Source organism: Hyla sarda, chromosome 4 (genome assembly GCF_029499605.1).
Source record: "Hyla sarda isolate aHylSar1 chromosome 4, aHylSar1.hap1, whole genome shotgun sequence".
In the NCBI taxonomy this organism is placed as follows: Eukaryota; Metazoa; Chordata; class Amphibia; order Anura; family Hylidae; genus Hyla; species Hyla sarda.
The window spans coordinates 215,699,058-215,711,924 of NC_079192.1; the positions used below are offsets into that span (position 1 = coordinate 215,699,058).

Sequence of the window (12,867 nt, forward strand, 5' to 3'; positions counted from 1 at the left end):
GTTGGCCGTGCGCGAACAGCGCAGCCGACAGAATAACAGAGCCTCTGGCGCTCCCGGTCAGGTCGCACGTGGAGCTGGCCGAAGTGAAAATGTGCCGCGCAAAGTGCTGTAAAAATGCCCCTAATACTGTGAAAAAACATAGCAAAATGTCCTGCACCACTGTCTCTGTCCCCAATATTCAGAATGGCCGAGAAGGAGGCTTTTCCTAGAATGAATAAAAAGGAGTGGGCTCCAAACAGGGGGGCTACAGGTGTTGAGAATCCTGAAAAAGGCTAGATACCTGAAAAAAAAGGGGAGAAAAATAAATACTCACCTTGCCCTTGGAGACGAGGGTAGTTAGGGGGACCCAGACCCAAATGTACAACCCCAAGCCCTGCCTGGTGGCGGGGAGGGGTTGTCAGTCCATAACTCGATGCCTGTGCCTAAAAATAGAGAAATAAAAGGGAGAGAAAATTCTAACTATACATCCCTAAACTAAAAAAATAAGAAATATAAACAAACAGGTCTGGAGAACTCCAGACCTGTGTCTGCCTCCTACTGACACTAAGTTAAAGGGGTATTCCAGAAATGTTTTATTTTTTATTTGACTATGCTACAGGGGATGTAAAGTTACGGTTGTTCATAATATAGTGTCTGTATCTTTGTGTGACGGTTTTCTCACAATTCTTATGTGATTTTCACTCCAATATTTATTTTTACCAGCATACAAAATGATTGTTGTCTCAGATTTTTCCCAGGTTGCAATGCGGCCGAGACCTCACTAGTCAGCTGATGACAGGCCGAAGACAAGCGCAGATCCTTCCCAAGCATGTCCATTACTGCCTTCCAGGTACATACTAAAATCACCTTATGGTGGATAACCCCTTTAAAACTGTTAGCTCAGAGTCTGTAGGCGGGGTATATCCTGCTGGGAGGGGCCAACTTTTCTTTGTTGCCTAGTGTCAAGCCTCATAGTGGCAGCAGCTTATACCCACGGTTTCTGTGTCCCCCAATGGAGCCGATCGAGAAAACAATCTAATATTGTGGAGGCGTCCCCCCTCATCACCTGTCAAAGCATGGACAAGACCAGAAGACCTAAAAAGATGTACTGTGGAATCTGGCACCACAATGTCATTTTAGCACTTTCCACAGATGCTCAGTCAAAAAGATCTGGAGATTTGGAGGCTATATCAACACCTTGACCTGTCTGTCATGTTCCTTAAACCATTTATGAAAAGTTTTGTAAAGTGTGTAAAGGTTAGTGATTTGCTGAAAGAGGCCACTGCCATTAGGAAATACCGCTAATGGCAATGTTTAAGTGTAGAAATAACATTCCACATAAATGCCAGGAGCCAAGGTTTTCCAGCAGAATATTTCCCAGAACATCACACTGCCTCTTCTTAAGTCACCCCTCTTAAACATTCTCAAGACTAAACTAATTATTTTAATCTTTCCTCATAGCCAAGATGTTCCATGCCCCTATTAGTTTAGTTGTGCATCTGTGCACCCTTTCCAGCTCCACAACATCCCTTTTATGAACTGGTGCACAAAACTGAACAGCATATTGAAGGTGAGGCCGTTCCAATGCTTTATAAAGGGGTAGTATGTCCCTGTCCCTCGAGTCCATGCCTCTTCTCTTCTGGCTCTGCCATAGTGCTGCATTACGGGGGCGTGTTGGCCATCGCTATGTGCAGTGGTCAACACGCCACCTCAATGCAGCGCTATGGCAGAGCCAGAGATTGCTGAATGCAGCGATCTGACTCTCCCATAGCGTTGTACTGAGGGGGACGTGTCAGACGACGCTTCATGCAGTGGTCGACGCGCGCCCTTTGTGCAGACTGCCAGAGCCGGCATTGGAGATTGTAGGATAGGGGATAAGTTTTCAGATCCTGGAGTACTTATTTCATACCATGCTTGAGTTTATCTCTTTGTTTTGTTTTCTTTTGTGAGGATTAAGGATGATTAGAACTAGTATAACTAGAAATAATCCCCTTTGTTTATGGATCCTGACCTGGTGAATAACTGATCACAATGGGTTTTTCTTCTGATGTTAGCCATACATTATAAGTAGTGCATGGAAGTAGTTTAAATAATTTTTTGTGGGTCTTTGCACTGGCTATAGAGTGGAACCCTGAGTGAAGGAGGTTCCACTTTATGCTCAAATAGACCACATGTCTTAGTGGGATAACCTGATTAAATCTGGTTTTGCCCACATCACCATTTTTATAGTAGCTGTGTTGCTCCAATGGTGCAGCGTTCCCATTTTTTACTCATAACAGCTTAGTTCCATTTATGTGAACACCACTGTGCTGCAGTAACCCAAATTTATGTAATATTTACAGTCAAGATGAGTTAACAACATTACATCTCCAGAAAGTCCCTTAAATTTCCTACAAGAAAATATCTGGCACAGGTTGCAACAACAATACGCCATGCTTTCATCTGCTAGAAATGCATTGTTTTAGCCAACCTTGCATGTAGTGCGTAGCCGCTGACGTTCCTTCTTTATTGCTTTTTTCTGTATCTCCTTTTCTTTTTTCAAAAGAAGTGCTTGCTGGCGAGCCTCCTCTTCTTCCTTCTCCTTTATTAATCGAGCAGCATCCAGTTCTGCCTGTCTTTGCTGCAATAGTTTTACATATTTATTATATGATCACTAAGAAATGTATCTTATTTTAAATTACTATGACAGCATTTATAATCCAGGTAACATCCAAAATGGTTTATAGGTAGGTAAAAATATATCTGTTTAAAATACATATAACTTTGGAATAGTACAAACATTCAAAAAGGTCACACATTCTTGGTAAAAGTTTGCAATCCTTTCTTTAGAAAACCACTGAGTACCCGGCGTTGCCCAGTTTTTCCTTCCTAATCCTTGTTGTGGAGGAAAATCAACAGAGGAAGCTTTTGACTTCATATCACGTCCTCATATATTGTTGTCATATCCCCATCCTCCTATCCTGACCCGTAATATGTGTACCAGGTATGGAAATATCTCCAGCCATACGGAAGTTATGTGGGAACATACATTTCCCATTGATTTGCATGGCACTTTAAACGAAAACCCCGACCCTCACAAATAGGGTTAAATTAACTATCCTATATTTTAAGTGGACATATAAGTAACATGTGACCAAGTATTATTGAAATATCTACAGCTGTTTGGAAGTTATGCAGTAACATATTTCCCATAGACTTGTATGGGACTTTAAACAAAAACCCCGACCCTGGCAAATGGGGGTGGGTAAGGGTTAAATTACCTATCCTATGTTTGTTGTTGACATATAAGTAACATAAGAATTGTGCCAAGTTTCATGTTAATATCTTATGCTGTTTGGACCTGATGCTGGAACATACACACACATATATTATATATACATACACATATATACTAGTTGAGTACCCAGCATTGCCCGGTTTTTCCTTCCTAATCCTTATTGGGGAGGAAAATAAAGAAGGAAACTTTTGATATCATATCCCATCCTCATATGTTGTCATATCCCGACCCGTAATATATGTGTACCAGGTATTGAAATATCTCCAGCCGTACGGAAGTTAAGTGGGAACATACATTTCCCATTGATTTGCATGGGACTTTAAACAAAAACCCCGACCCTCACAAATGGGGGTAGTTAAGGGTTAAATTAACTGTCCTATATTTTAAGTGGACATATAAGTAACATGTGACCGAGTTTTATCGAAATATCTCCAGCCTTTTGGAAGTTATGCAGTAACCTATATTTCCCATAGACTTGTATGGGACTTTAAACATAAACCCCACCCCTGGCAAATGGGGGTGAGTAAGGGTTAAATTACCTATCCTATGTTTGTTGTTGACATATAAGCAACATGTGTGCCATGTTTCATGTTAATATCTTTAGCCGTTTGGACGTGATGCTGGAACATACACACATACATACACACACACATTGAGTTTTATATATATAGATATATGAATAGAGAGTTAATCTGGCACTGCTCATCACAAGTCCGAATCACAGTCTATGATGGAAGGTGTAGTCATTATGTCAGTAGCCCGCACTGTTTTTCTTCAAACGGTGGTGCTCAATCAGATAGGTAAGTAAAACAGTCCAAACAAATAGAAAAGTTGAAGACTGCCACTCACCGTCACATGATAAAGTAGATTTTTTACTTACCGTTAAATCTCTTTCTCGGAGCTTCTATTGGGGGACACAGGACCATGGGTTATATGCTGCTGCCACTAGGAGGCTGACACAAAGCAAAACAAAAAACAGTCGGCTCCTCCCAGCAGGGTATATAACCCGCCGCTGGATACAGCAACCACTTCAGTTTTGTACCAAAGCATAAGAAGAAGCTAGGACTGAAATAAACAGAAAACATCTGACCACCAAAAAAAAAAAAATACCCCTTCCAGGAAGGGGAACACCAGGTGAACACAAACCAACCAATGGGTGGGTGCTGTGTACCCCAATAGAAGCTCCAAGAAAGAGATTTTACGGTAAGTAAAAAAATCGACTTTTCTCAAGCGCTTCATTGGGGGGACACAGGACCATGGGACGTCCAAAAGCCGTCCCTGGGGAGGGAAAAAAACTCAACCCAAGGAAAAACAACTCAGGCGGACGACTGAACTGCCGCCTGCAAGACCCTGCGGCCTAAACTGGCATCAGAGGACGCAAAGGTGTGCACACGATAAAACTTAGCAAACGTGTGAAGAGACGACCAGGTGGCCGCCTTGCAAACCTGAAGAGTCGAAGCCCCATGGCTGACTGCCCAGGAGGCCCCCACTGCACGGGTAGAATGAGCCGTAACCCGAAAGGGAGGCCCCTGACCCTTGCAGCGATACGCCTCCGAAATGGCAGAGCGAATCCATCGGGAGATGGTAGCCTTGGAGGCCGGAAGTCCCTTCCACCGACTGTCAGGGAGCACGAACAGGGAGTCACACTGCCGAAAGGAAGAAGTGACCGACAAATAGGTCCGAATCGCTCGAACCAGGTCCAGCTTGTGAAGTTTGTGCTCCCTCGGATGAGAAGGGGAAGGACAGAAGGAAGGTAAGATGATGTCCTCATTCAGGTGAAAGGAAGTCACCACCTTGGGCTGAAAGGAAGGTACAGGGCGTAGTATCACTTTGTCCTGGTGAATTACCAGGAAAGGAGAACGGCACGAAAGAGCCGCTAATTCAGAGACGCGGCGAATTGAGGTGATCGCCACGAGGAAGGCCACTTTCCAGGAAAGGAAGCGGAGTGAGACCTGGCTCAAAGGTCCAAAGGGATCGCCCTGCAGGGCGTCCAGCACAAGGTTAAGGTCCCAAGGAGCTGTAGGGGACCGAAACGGGGGAATCTCGTGAGCAACACATTGTAAAAAAGTGCGAACGTGGCGATCTGTTGCAAGAGGGCGTTGGAAGAGAACGGAAAGAGCCGAAACCTGCCCCTTAAGGGAACTGAGGGCGAGACGTGTCTCCAGCCCAGATTGTAAGAAGGACAAGAGATTTGGCAAGAAGAAAATAGTGGGAGAGAGAGAGAGAGCGAGCCTCACACCAACGGAAGTACGTCCGCCAAGTACGGCGATAAATCTTGGCAGAGGAAGGTTTCCGAGCACAGAGCATAGTCCGAATTACATGAGGGGAAAACCCCCGTGTCTTCAAAACCACGGTCTCAACAGCCACGCCGTCAAACAAAGCGGAAGTGAATTGGGGTGGCAGAAGGGACCCTGGGAGAGAAGATCGGGACGATCCGGAAGACTGAAGGGAACATCTGCCACGAGACTGACCACGTCAGCGTACCACACGCGACGGGGCCAATCCGGAGCCACTAGAATTGCCGAGACCACCTCCGCCTTGATTTTCCGCATCACCCTGGGGAGAAGCGGAAGTGGCGGAAAGAGGTAGGGGAGGACGAAGGTAGTCCAAGGGAAGACGAGCGCGTCCACCCCTAGAGCCAGAGGATCCCGGGACCTGGATACGAAGTGATGGACCTTTCTGTTGCGACGTGACGCGAACAGGTCGACGTCCGGAATCCCCCACAGGTGGCAAATCTGATTGAAAACTTCCGGGTGAAGCGACCATTCGCCCGGATCGGCGGTGGAGAAAATCCGCTTCCCAATTGTCGACCCCGGGAATGTGTACTGCGGAAACGGCTGGAACGTGAAGTTCCGCCCAACTGAGAATCTTTGATGTCTCCTTCATGGCCCGTGAGCTGCGGGTGCCTCCCTGGTGGTTTATGTATGCCACGGCCGTGGCGTTGTCCGTTTGTACTCGGACCGGGAGACCCTGAAGCAGGGGGCTCCAATGTAAGAAGCACAGGAAGATCTCTCTGAGCTCCAGGATGTTGATGGGGAGCCTGGCCTCTGAAAGAGTCCAGCGACCCTGGACCGCCTGGTCCCGAAATATGCCTCCCCACCCTAGCAGGCTTGCATCTGTTGTTAAGACATGCCAATTGAGAGGCAGGAAGGAGCGATCCCCCTGGATGAGGGGGGAGTGAAGCCACCAAAGAAGGGATCGGCGAACTCGAGGAGAGAGCCGGATGCTCTGGCGGAGGGACTGAGGAGATTTGTCCCACTGAGAGAGAATGGCCCACTGAAGTGGGCGGTAATGAAACTGTGCAAAAGGAATCGCCTCCATTGCGGCGACCATCTTGCCGAGGATCGACATGCAGGTGTGAATAGTCGCCTGCCCTGGTCGCTGGAGAAAACAAATTTTGGAGAGGAGCTCCTGTAGCTTGTTCTCCGGAAGGGAGAGACGAGCTGATGCCGTGTCGAAGTGAAGCCCCAGAAATACCAGGGACTGGCATGGGGACAGGTTGGACTTTGCACGGTTGATAATCCATCCGAACCTGGTCAGAGTGTCCAGGGTGATGTCTAGACTGACCTGGTTCTGCTCCCAAGAGGGTGCCTTGATGAGCAGGTCGTCCAGAGAGGGGATAATCGAGACGCCCCGGGAGTGGAGAAGAGCTACCATTGCGGCTAGTACCTTGGTGAATACCCGGGGTGCCGTCGACAGACGAAAGGGAAGTGCCACAAATTGAAAATGACCTGCAGGAACCGCAAACCTGAGAAAACGTTGGTGGGCTGGAAAGATTGGGATGTGTAGATAAGCATCCCGAATGTCCACAGAGGAGAGGAACTCCCCCTGATCCATGGAAGCCACCACGGACCGTAGGGATTCCATCCGAAACCGTCGCAGACGGATTTGGCGGTTCAAGAGTCTGAGATCGAGGATCGGGCGGACCGCTCCATCCTTCTTGGGGACCACAAAAAGGTTTGCGTAAAAACCCAAAAACCGTTCCTGAGGTGGAACAGATATGATCACGCCCTGGGACAACAGAGAATGAAGGGCCACCTGAAAGGCTGCTGCACGCTCGGGAGACTGTGGAGGACGGGACTGGAAAAACCATTCTGGGGAAGATAAGTGAACTCTATGTGATAGCCCTGGGAGATGACCTCCCGAACCCAGGCGTCCTGAACCTTCGCCAGCCAGACGTCCTGAAAAAGGGACAGGCGCCCCCCCACCCGAGGCGATGCCTCAGATGGGGGCATCCCTTCAGGCAGAAGGGGGCTTACAAGGTCTGGACCTGGAAGAAGCAGGGCGGCTAGAGGGGCCCGACTTCCAGGTGCGAGTCTTGAAGGAAGGGACCCTCCTTTCCTGGGCAGCCGTGGAGGAGGAGCCTTATGCCGTGAGTCAGATCTGCGTGGACAATTTTGGGGCAAAAGAGAACTTTTGCCTCCTGTGGCATCGGAGATGATATCATCCAAGCGTTTACCAAAGAGCCGAGATCCTGTAAAAGGAAGCTCTGTAAGGGAACGCTTCGAAGCTGGATCAGCGTTCCAAGCCTTAAGCCACATGGAACGCCACAGGGCCACCAGGATACCTGTGGCAGAGGCCATGCAGCGAGCGGAATCCAAAGAGGCCACACAAAGATAGTCACCAGCTAAAGAGACTTGCTGAGTTAATGCCATCAAGTCACTAGCGGAAGCGCCTGCCAAGATTCCTTGGCGTAATTGGCTGGCCCAGGCCGAGAGGGCTCTGGCAACCCAGGTAGAAGCGAAAGCCGGGGACAAGCCGGATCCCACTGCTTCAAGGCGAATTTCGCCTGATTCTCAATACGTTTATCTGACGGATCCTTAAGGGAAGCCCCATCAGCGAGCGGTAGAGTAGTGGTCTTGGAGAGCCGTGATACGGGAGGGTCCACCTGAGGAGGTGAAGACCACTTGGACACAAGATCCGGAGGAAAGGGAAACAAAGTCCTCATCTTTCTGGTTCCGTTGAACCGTCTATGAGGATGCTTCCATGCCACTTCTAATAGCTCCTCAAATTCAGTATGAGGGCTAAAAAGAGGGGTAGCCCTGGGAACTGGGCAGAAAGAGACTCCGGGAGTAGCCTTGGAGGCGTTAGGGTCCTGAAGGTGGAAAGTGTCTCTGACTGCTGACACCAGAGTTTCCACCATGTCTGACATACAGAAATGCTCGTGCACCTAGCTCGCAAGTGGGGGGGGATCAGGTAGTGCCATGCTCCAGTCGCCCCACGCTAGAGAAAATAAAAAGGGAAAGAAAATCTAACTTTGCCCTAACTAAGAAAATAATAAAAAAAAAGACCATGTCTGGAGCAACCAGACCTGTGTCTGCCTCCTTGACACTAAGCTCAAAACTGAGGTTGCTGTGTCCAGAGGCGGGTTATATACCCTGCTGGGAGGAGCAGACTGTATTTTGTTTTGCCTAGTGTCAGCCTCCTAGTGGCAGCAGCATATAACCCATGGTCCTGTGTCCCCCAATGAAGCGCTCAAGAAATAGGGAATGCTTTATTGATAAGGCATACAGAAAAGAACCTCCAGCAGGGGTAATAGACAGATGCAGGGGCATGTAGATGGGACAGCGAAGTTTTGTTCATCTTTTCTGTTTATTTAGATAAATTCTTATAATACAAGCAAAGATAGATACCAAAGCATACATAGCATCCCTGATGAGTTTTCAGTGGTCATGCTGCCCTTAGTCATGACAGCCAGATCAGCATCAGGGATGCTGTGTATGCTTTGGTTTCCATCTGTGCTTGGATTTTAAGAAGTTACCTAAACTAAAAGCTTTTACCATGAACATTTTGACTGTTTCTACATATTTAGAACAGATTGGAGATATATATATTTATTTATTTTTTTTAAGTTGACAAAAGAGGACAACTTACTGTCTACTGAGTTCTATCACCACAAAATGGGTGGCATTGAGTCATACCTTTTCTTTTTCTTCCTGTTCTTTTCTCTTTGCATCTGCCTTTGCTTTCTTTTCTGCCTCTTTTCTAGCTTTCTCTTCCTCTTTGAACTTCTTAATTCTGGGGTCACTGCTGTATGCATTGTCTAGAATAAAACATTTTATGATATAAACTTGATGAAAACCAGTATTTAATTGCCCTCAAAACATCCATTTATGTAGACCTACCACATAAACGCTATATTATTTATACCTATTCGTCAAAGAGTGAACTAAAAATCTTCTATTTATTTTCTTTATACATGTAAATTTAGTAGAAGCATAAGAAAGATATTTTACGTTTTTAGATACCGATTCAGTTGTAGTTTTGCAACACCTGGAGGGCTACGGTTTGGACTAGGGATCGACCGATTATCGGTTTGGCCGATATTATCGGCCGATAATCACGATTTTGGGCATTATCATATCGGCAATTACCTTGCCGATAACCCGACAATGCCCCACCCCCCGCACCGCCCCAACCGCGTCGCACCCCCCACCGCACCGCCCCGGACCCATTGCCTCCCCCATCCCCAGTTTTATAATTACCGGTTCCCGGGGCCCACACTACTTCTGGCTCCTGCTGCGTCCTGCATTACGCTGTGCGCAATGACGAGTGACGTGACGTGCGCGACGTGACGTCACCGTCAGTGCGCACAGTGACAGCTGAGGAGGACGCCACCCGAGCCAGATGTAGAGTGGACCCCGGGAACAGGTAATTATAAAACAAGGAATGGGGGAGGCAATGGGGCCGGGGCTGTGCGGTGGGGTGTGCGACGCGGCGCAGCGGTAGGGGGCGCGGAGCGGTGTGGCGGTAGGGGGTGCGGAGCGGTGCGGCGACCGGTGGCGGTGATAGGACTCAGGACCCCCGGACAGGCAGGGGGAGAGAAGCGGGTGGCGGTCTATGGCACCGCAAAAGCCACTGCAGTGCATTGATTTAAAGCGCCCGCTTTAAATCAATAATCTGCAGCGGTGTCGCGGGGGGATAAATAGCCCATAACTTAAACCGGAATATCGGTATAAGTTATCGGCTATCGGCCCTAACCTCCACCGATTATCGGTATTGGTATCAGCCCTAAAAAAAAAAACACGATATCGGCCGATCCCTAGTTTGGACACCACTACACAGTGGTCTCCAAACTGTTCTCCTCCAGTTGTTGCAAAACTACAACTCTTAGCATGCCCTTCGGCTGCCTGGGCATGCTGGGAGTTGTAGTTTTGCAACAACTGGAGGCACACTGGTTGGGAAACATTGTCTGTTTCCTTACTCAGTGTTTCCTTACCTGTGCGCCTCCAGCTGTTGCAAAACTATAACTCCCAGCATGCACTGACAAACCATACATGCTGGGAGTAGTAGTTTTGCAACAGCTGGAGGTGCACGGGTTGGGAAAGACTGAGTTAAGTAACAAACTCTGTGTTTTGCAACCAGTGTGCCTCCAGCTGTTGCTTAACTACAGCCCCCCCCCCATGATGGGAGTTGTAGTTTAGCAACAATTGGAGGCTACTGCATTATGTGCGCTCTTCCCAAGGGAGAGCAAAAAAAATTTACTAACCCATATTTCTTGTTTTTCTTTTCTTCTCATTTCAGATACGTGAATGTGGAGGACTAAGTCAGATTCGGTGGACTGCGACGAGGACCATCGTTTTTTTTTAAATTTCAATAAAATGGTTAACGAGGGCTGTGGGGGATTGTTTTTTTAAATACATTTTTTTTTCAATGTGTCCTTGTTTTTTATAATTGAATTTTCAGGGTTAGTAGTGGAAGCTGTCTTATAGACGGAATCCATTACTATGCCAGGGCTTAGCGTTAAGCCCCAAAAACAGCTAGCGCTAACCCCCAATTATTACCCCGGTACCCACTGCCACAGGGGTTCCCGGAAGAGCCGGTATCAACAGGCCCAGAGTGTCAAAAATGGCACTCCTGGGCCTAGGCGGTAAAAGGCTGGCATTATTTAGGCTGGGGAGGGCCAGTAACAATGATCCTCGCCCACCATGGTAACGTCAGGCTGTTGCTGCTTGGTTGGTATCTGGCTGATACTGAAAATAGGGGGAACCCTATGCCTTTTTTTATTTTTTATTTTTTTTTAGTAAATAAAAAAAAAAAAAAAAAAAAAAAAAAGTGTGTGGTTCCCTAATTTTTTTCAGTATCAGCCAGATACCAACCAAGCTACAACAGCCAGACGTTGCCAGGGTGGGGAGGAGCATTGTTACTGGCCCTGCCCGGCCTAAATAACGCCAGCCTGTTACCGCCTAGGCACAGGAGCACCATTTTTGACGCTACGGGCCTGTTGGTACCGGCTCTTCCCGGCACCCCTGTGGCGGTGGGTACCAGGGTAATACTTGGAGGTTAGCGCTAGCTGTTTTGGGGGCTAACGCTAAGCCCTGGCTTAGTGATGGATTCTGTATACAAGACGCCTTCCACTAATAAGCCTGAAAATTCAATTATAAAAAACACAACACATTGAAAAAAATGTTTATTTAAAAAAACACTCCCCCACAGCCCTCGTTAACCCTTTTGACATTTAAAAAAAAAAACGCTGTTCATCGTCCAAAGCTACCAAATCTGACATAGTCCTCCACATACACGTATCTAAATTTCAAAGAAAAAAAAAACCAAAAAGTTTAGTACATTTTTTTGTTTCCACACACCAGCAAAAACGCTAGAAAAAAAATGCAAGAAAAACTGACAAAACACAGAAAAAGCTGGGACAGCTTTTCTGGCATTTTTGCTGATGGACAAAAAACCTCAATGGAATCCGACCTCAAAGCAATAGAACAAAATCCCTACGTCCACTTTTCCTGTGAGGTAGAGAAGGAGTGTACGGTAGAGCGAGGGGGGGGGGGGGGGGCATTTCTATATTTGCACAAGATTTATCAAAGGAGTGCACAGCCTTAGTAAATTCTGAGCAAGAGTGTACAATAGACAAGAAGTGTAAAGGGGTAGAACAGTGTCTACAATAGACACATAATTACAAATTCCCCCCTAAGAGAATTTCCTAACAAAGGCTTTCAGCACATGCCACTGTATAGGTATACAGTGGAATACATTGCCCATAGCGGCGCATTTGTTTTTCTGTGGAGTGAATCTGCTTATAAACAATGTCTGCCCTTATCAGTGCACTGATGCATCAAACATATCCAGAGGTCTCTGGATATGTTTAAGGCACATTTGCAGTGCATGTTTTATGTCAATCATGTACTGCAGAAGCAGTATTAATATAGTCTAACATACATAAGCAGGACTTTTAGGTAGAGTAGGTAGGACTTTACAGAGTGGTACTTCAGCACTGTAAGTTGCTAACTCTGGGGTGAGACAGTTATCCAGTTTGTCTTGTCTGTGTTTCTACCTTGCTTCCTGCACTCTCTCTTCTCCGTCCCTCACTTCTATAGGCAGTGTAAGCTGAGAGTCTATATATGCTCTGCTCTATGGATAATAATAATTCTTTATTTATATGGCACTAACATATTCCACGGTGCTTTTACATTACTCTAGTCAGTGCCTGTACCCTTTGGGGCTCACAATCGAATTCCACTTATTACCATTAGTGGTGAGCAGATAATAGGTTGAAGGAGGAAAGGGGGCACTAATCAGTGAGGAAGGAAGCATTTTTCTCTTATAACATATATTGCAAAGTTTACATTCGCTTGTACTATTGATTAATGCATAGCTGTTTA

At 46.8% G+C, this 12,867-nt stretch overlaps 1 protein-coding gene across 1 annotated transcript in view; it reads right to left on the reverse strand.

Annotated features, from left to right (window-relative positions):
• The window catches only part of DNAJC2 (DnaJ heat shock protein family (Hsp40) member C2), a 91,812-nt gene that overhangs the window by 46,472 nt on the left and 32,473 nt on the right, over nucleotides 1-12,867 (reverse strand). The window contains exons 9-10 of the mRNA XM_056573497.1: nucleotides 9,178-9,299; nucleotides 2,450-2,599 (exon numbers count right to left, since the gene is read on the reverse strand). Coding sequence (XP_056429472.1) covers nucleotides 2,450-2,599; nucleotides 9,178-9,299 — 272 coding nt within the window. The remainder of the gene's footprint in view (nucleotides 1-2,449; nucleotides 2,600-9,177; nucleotides 9,300-12,867) is intronic.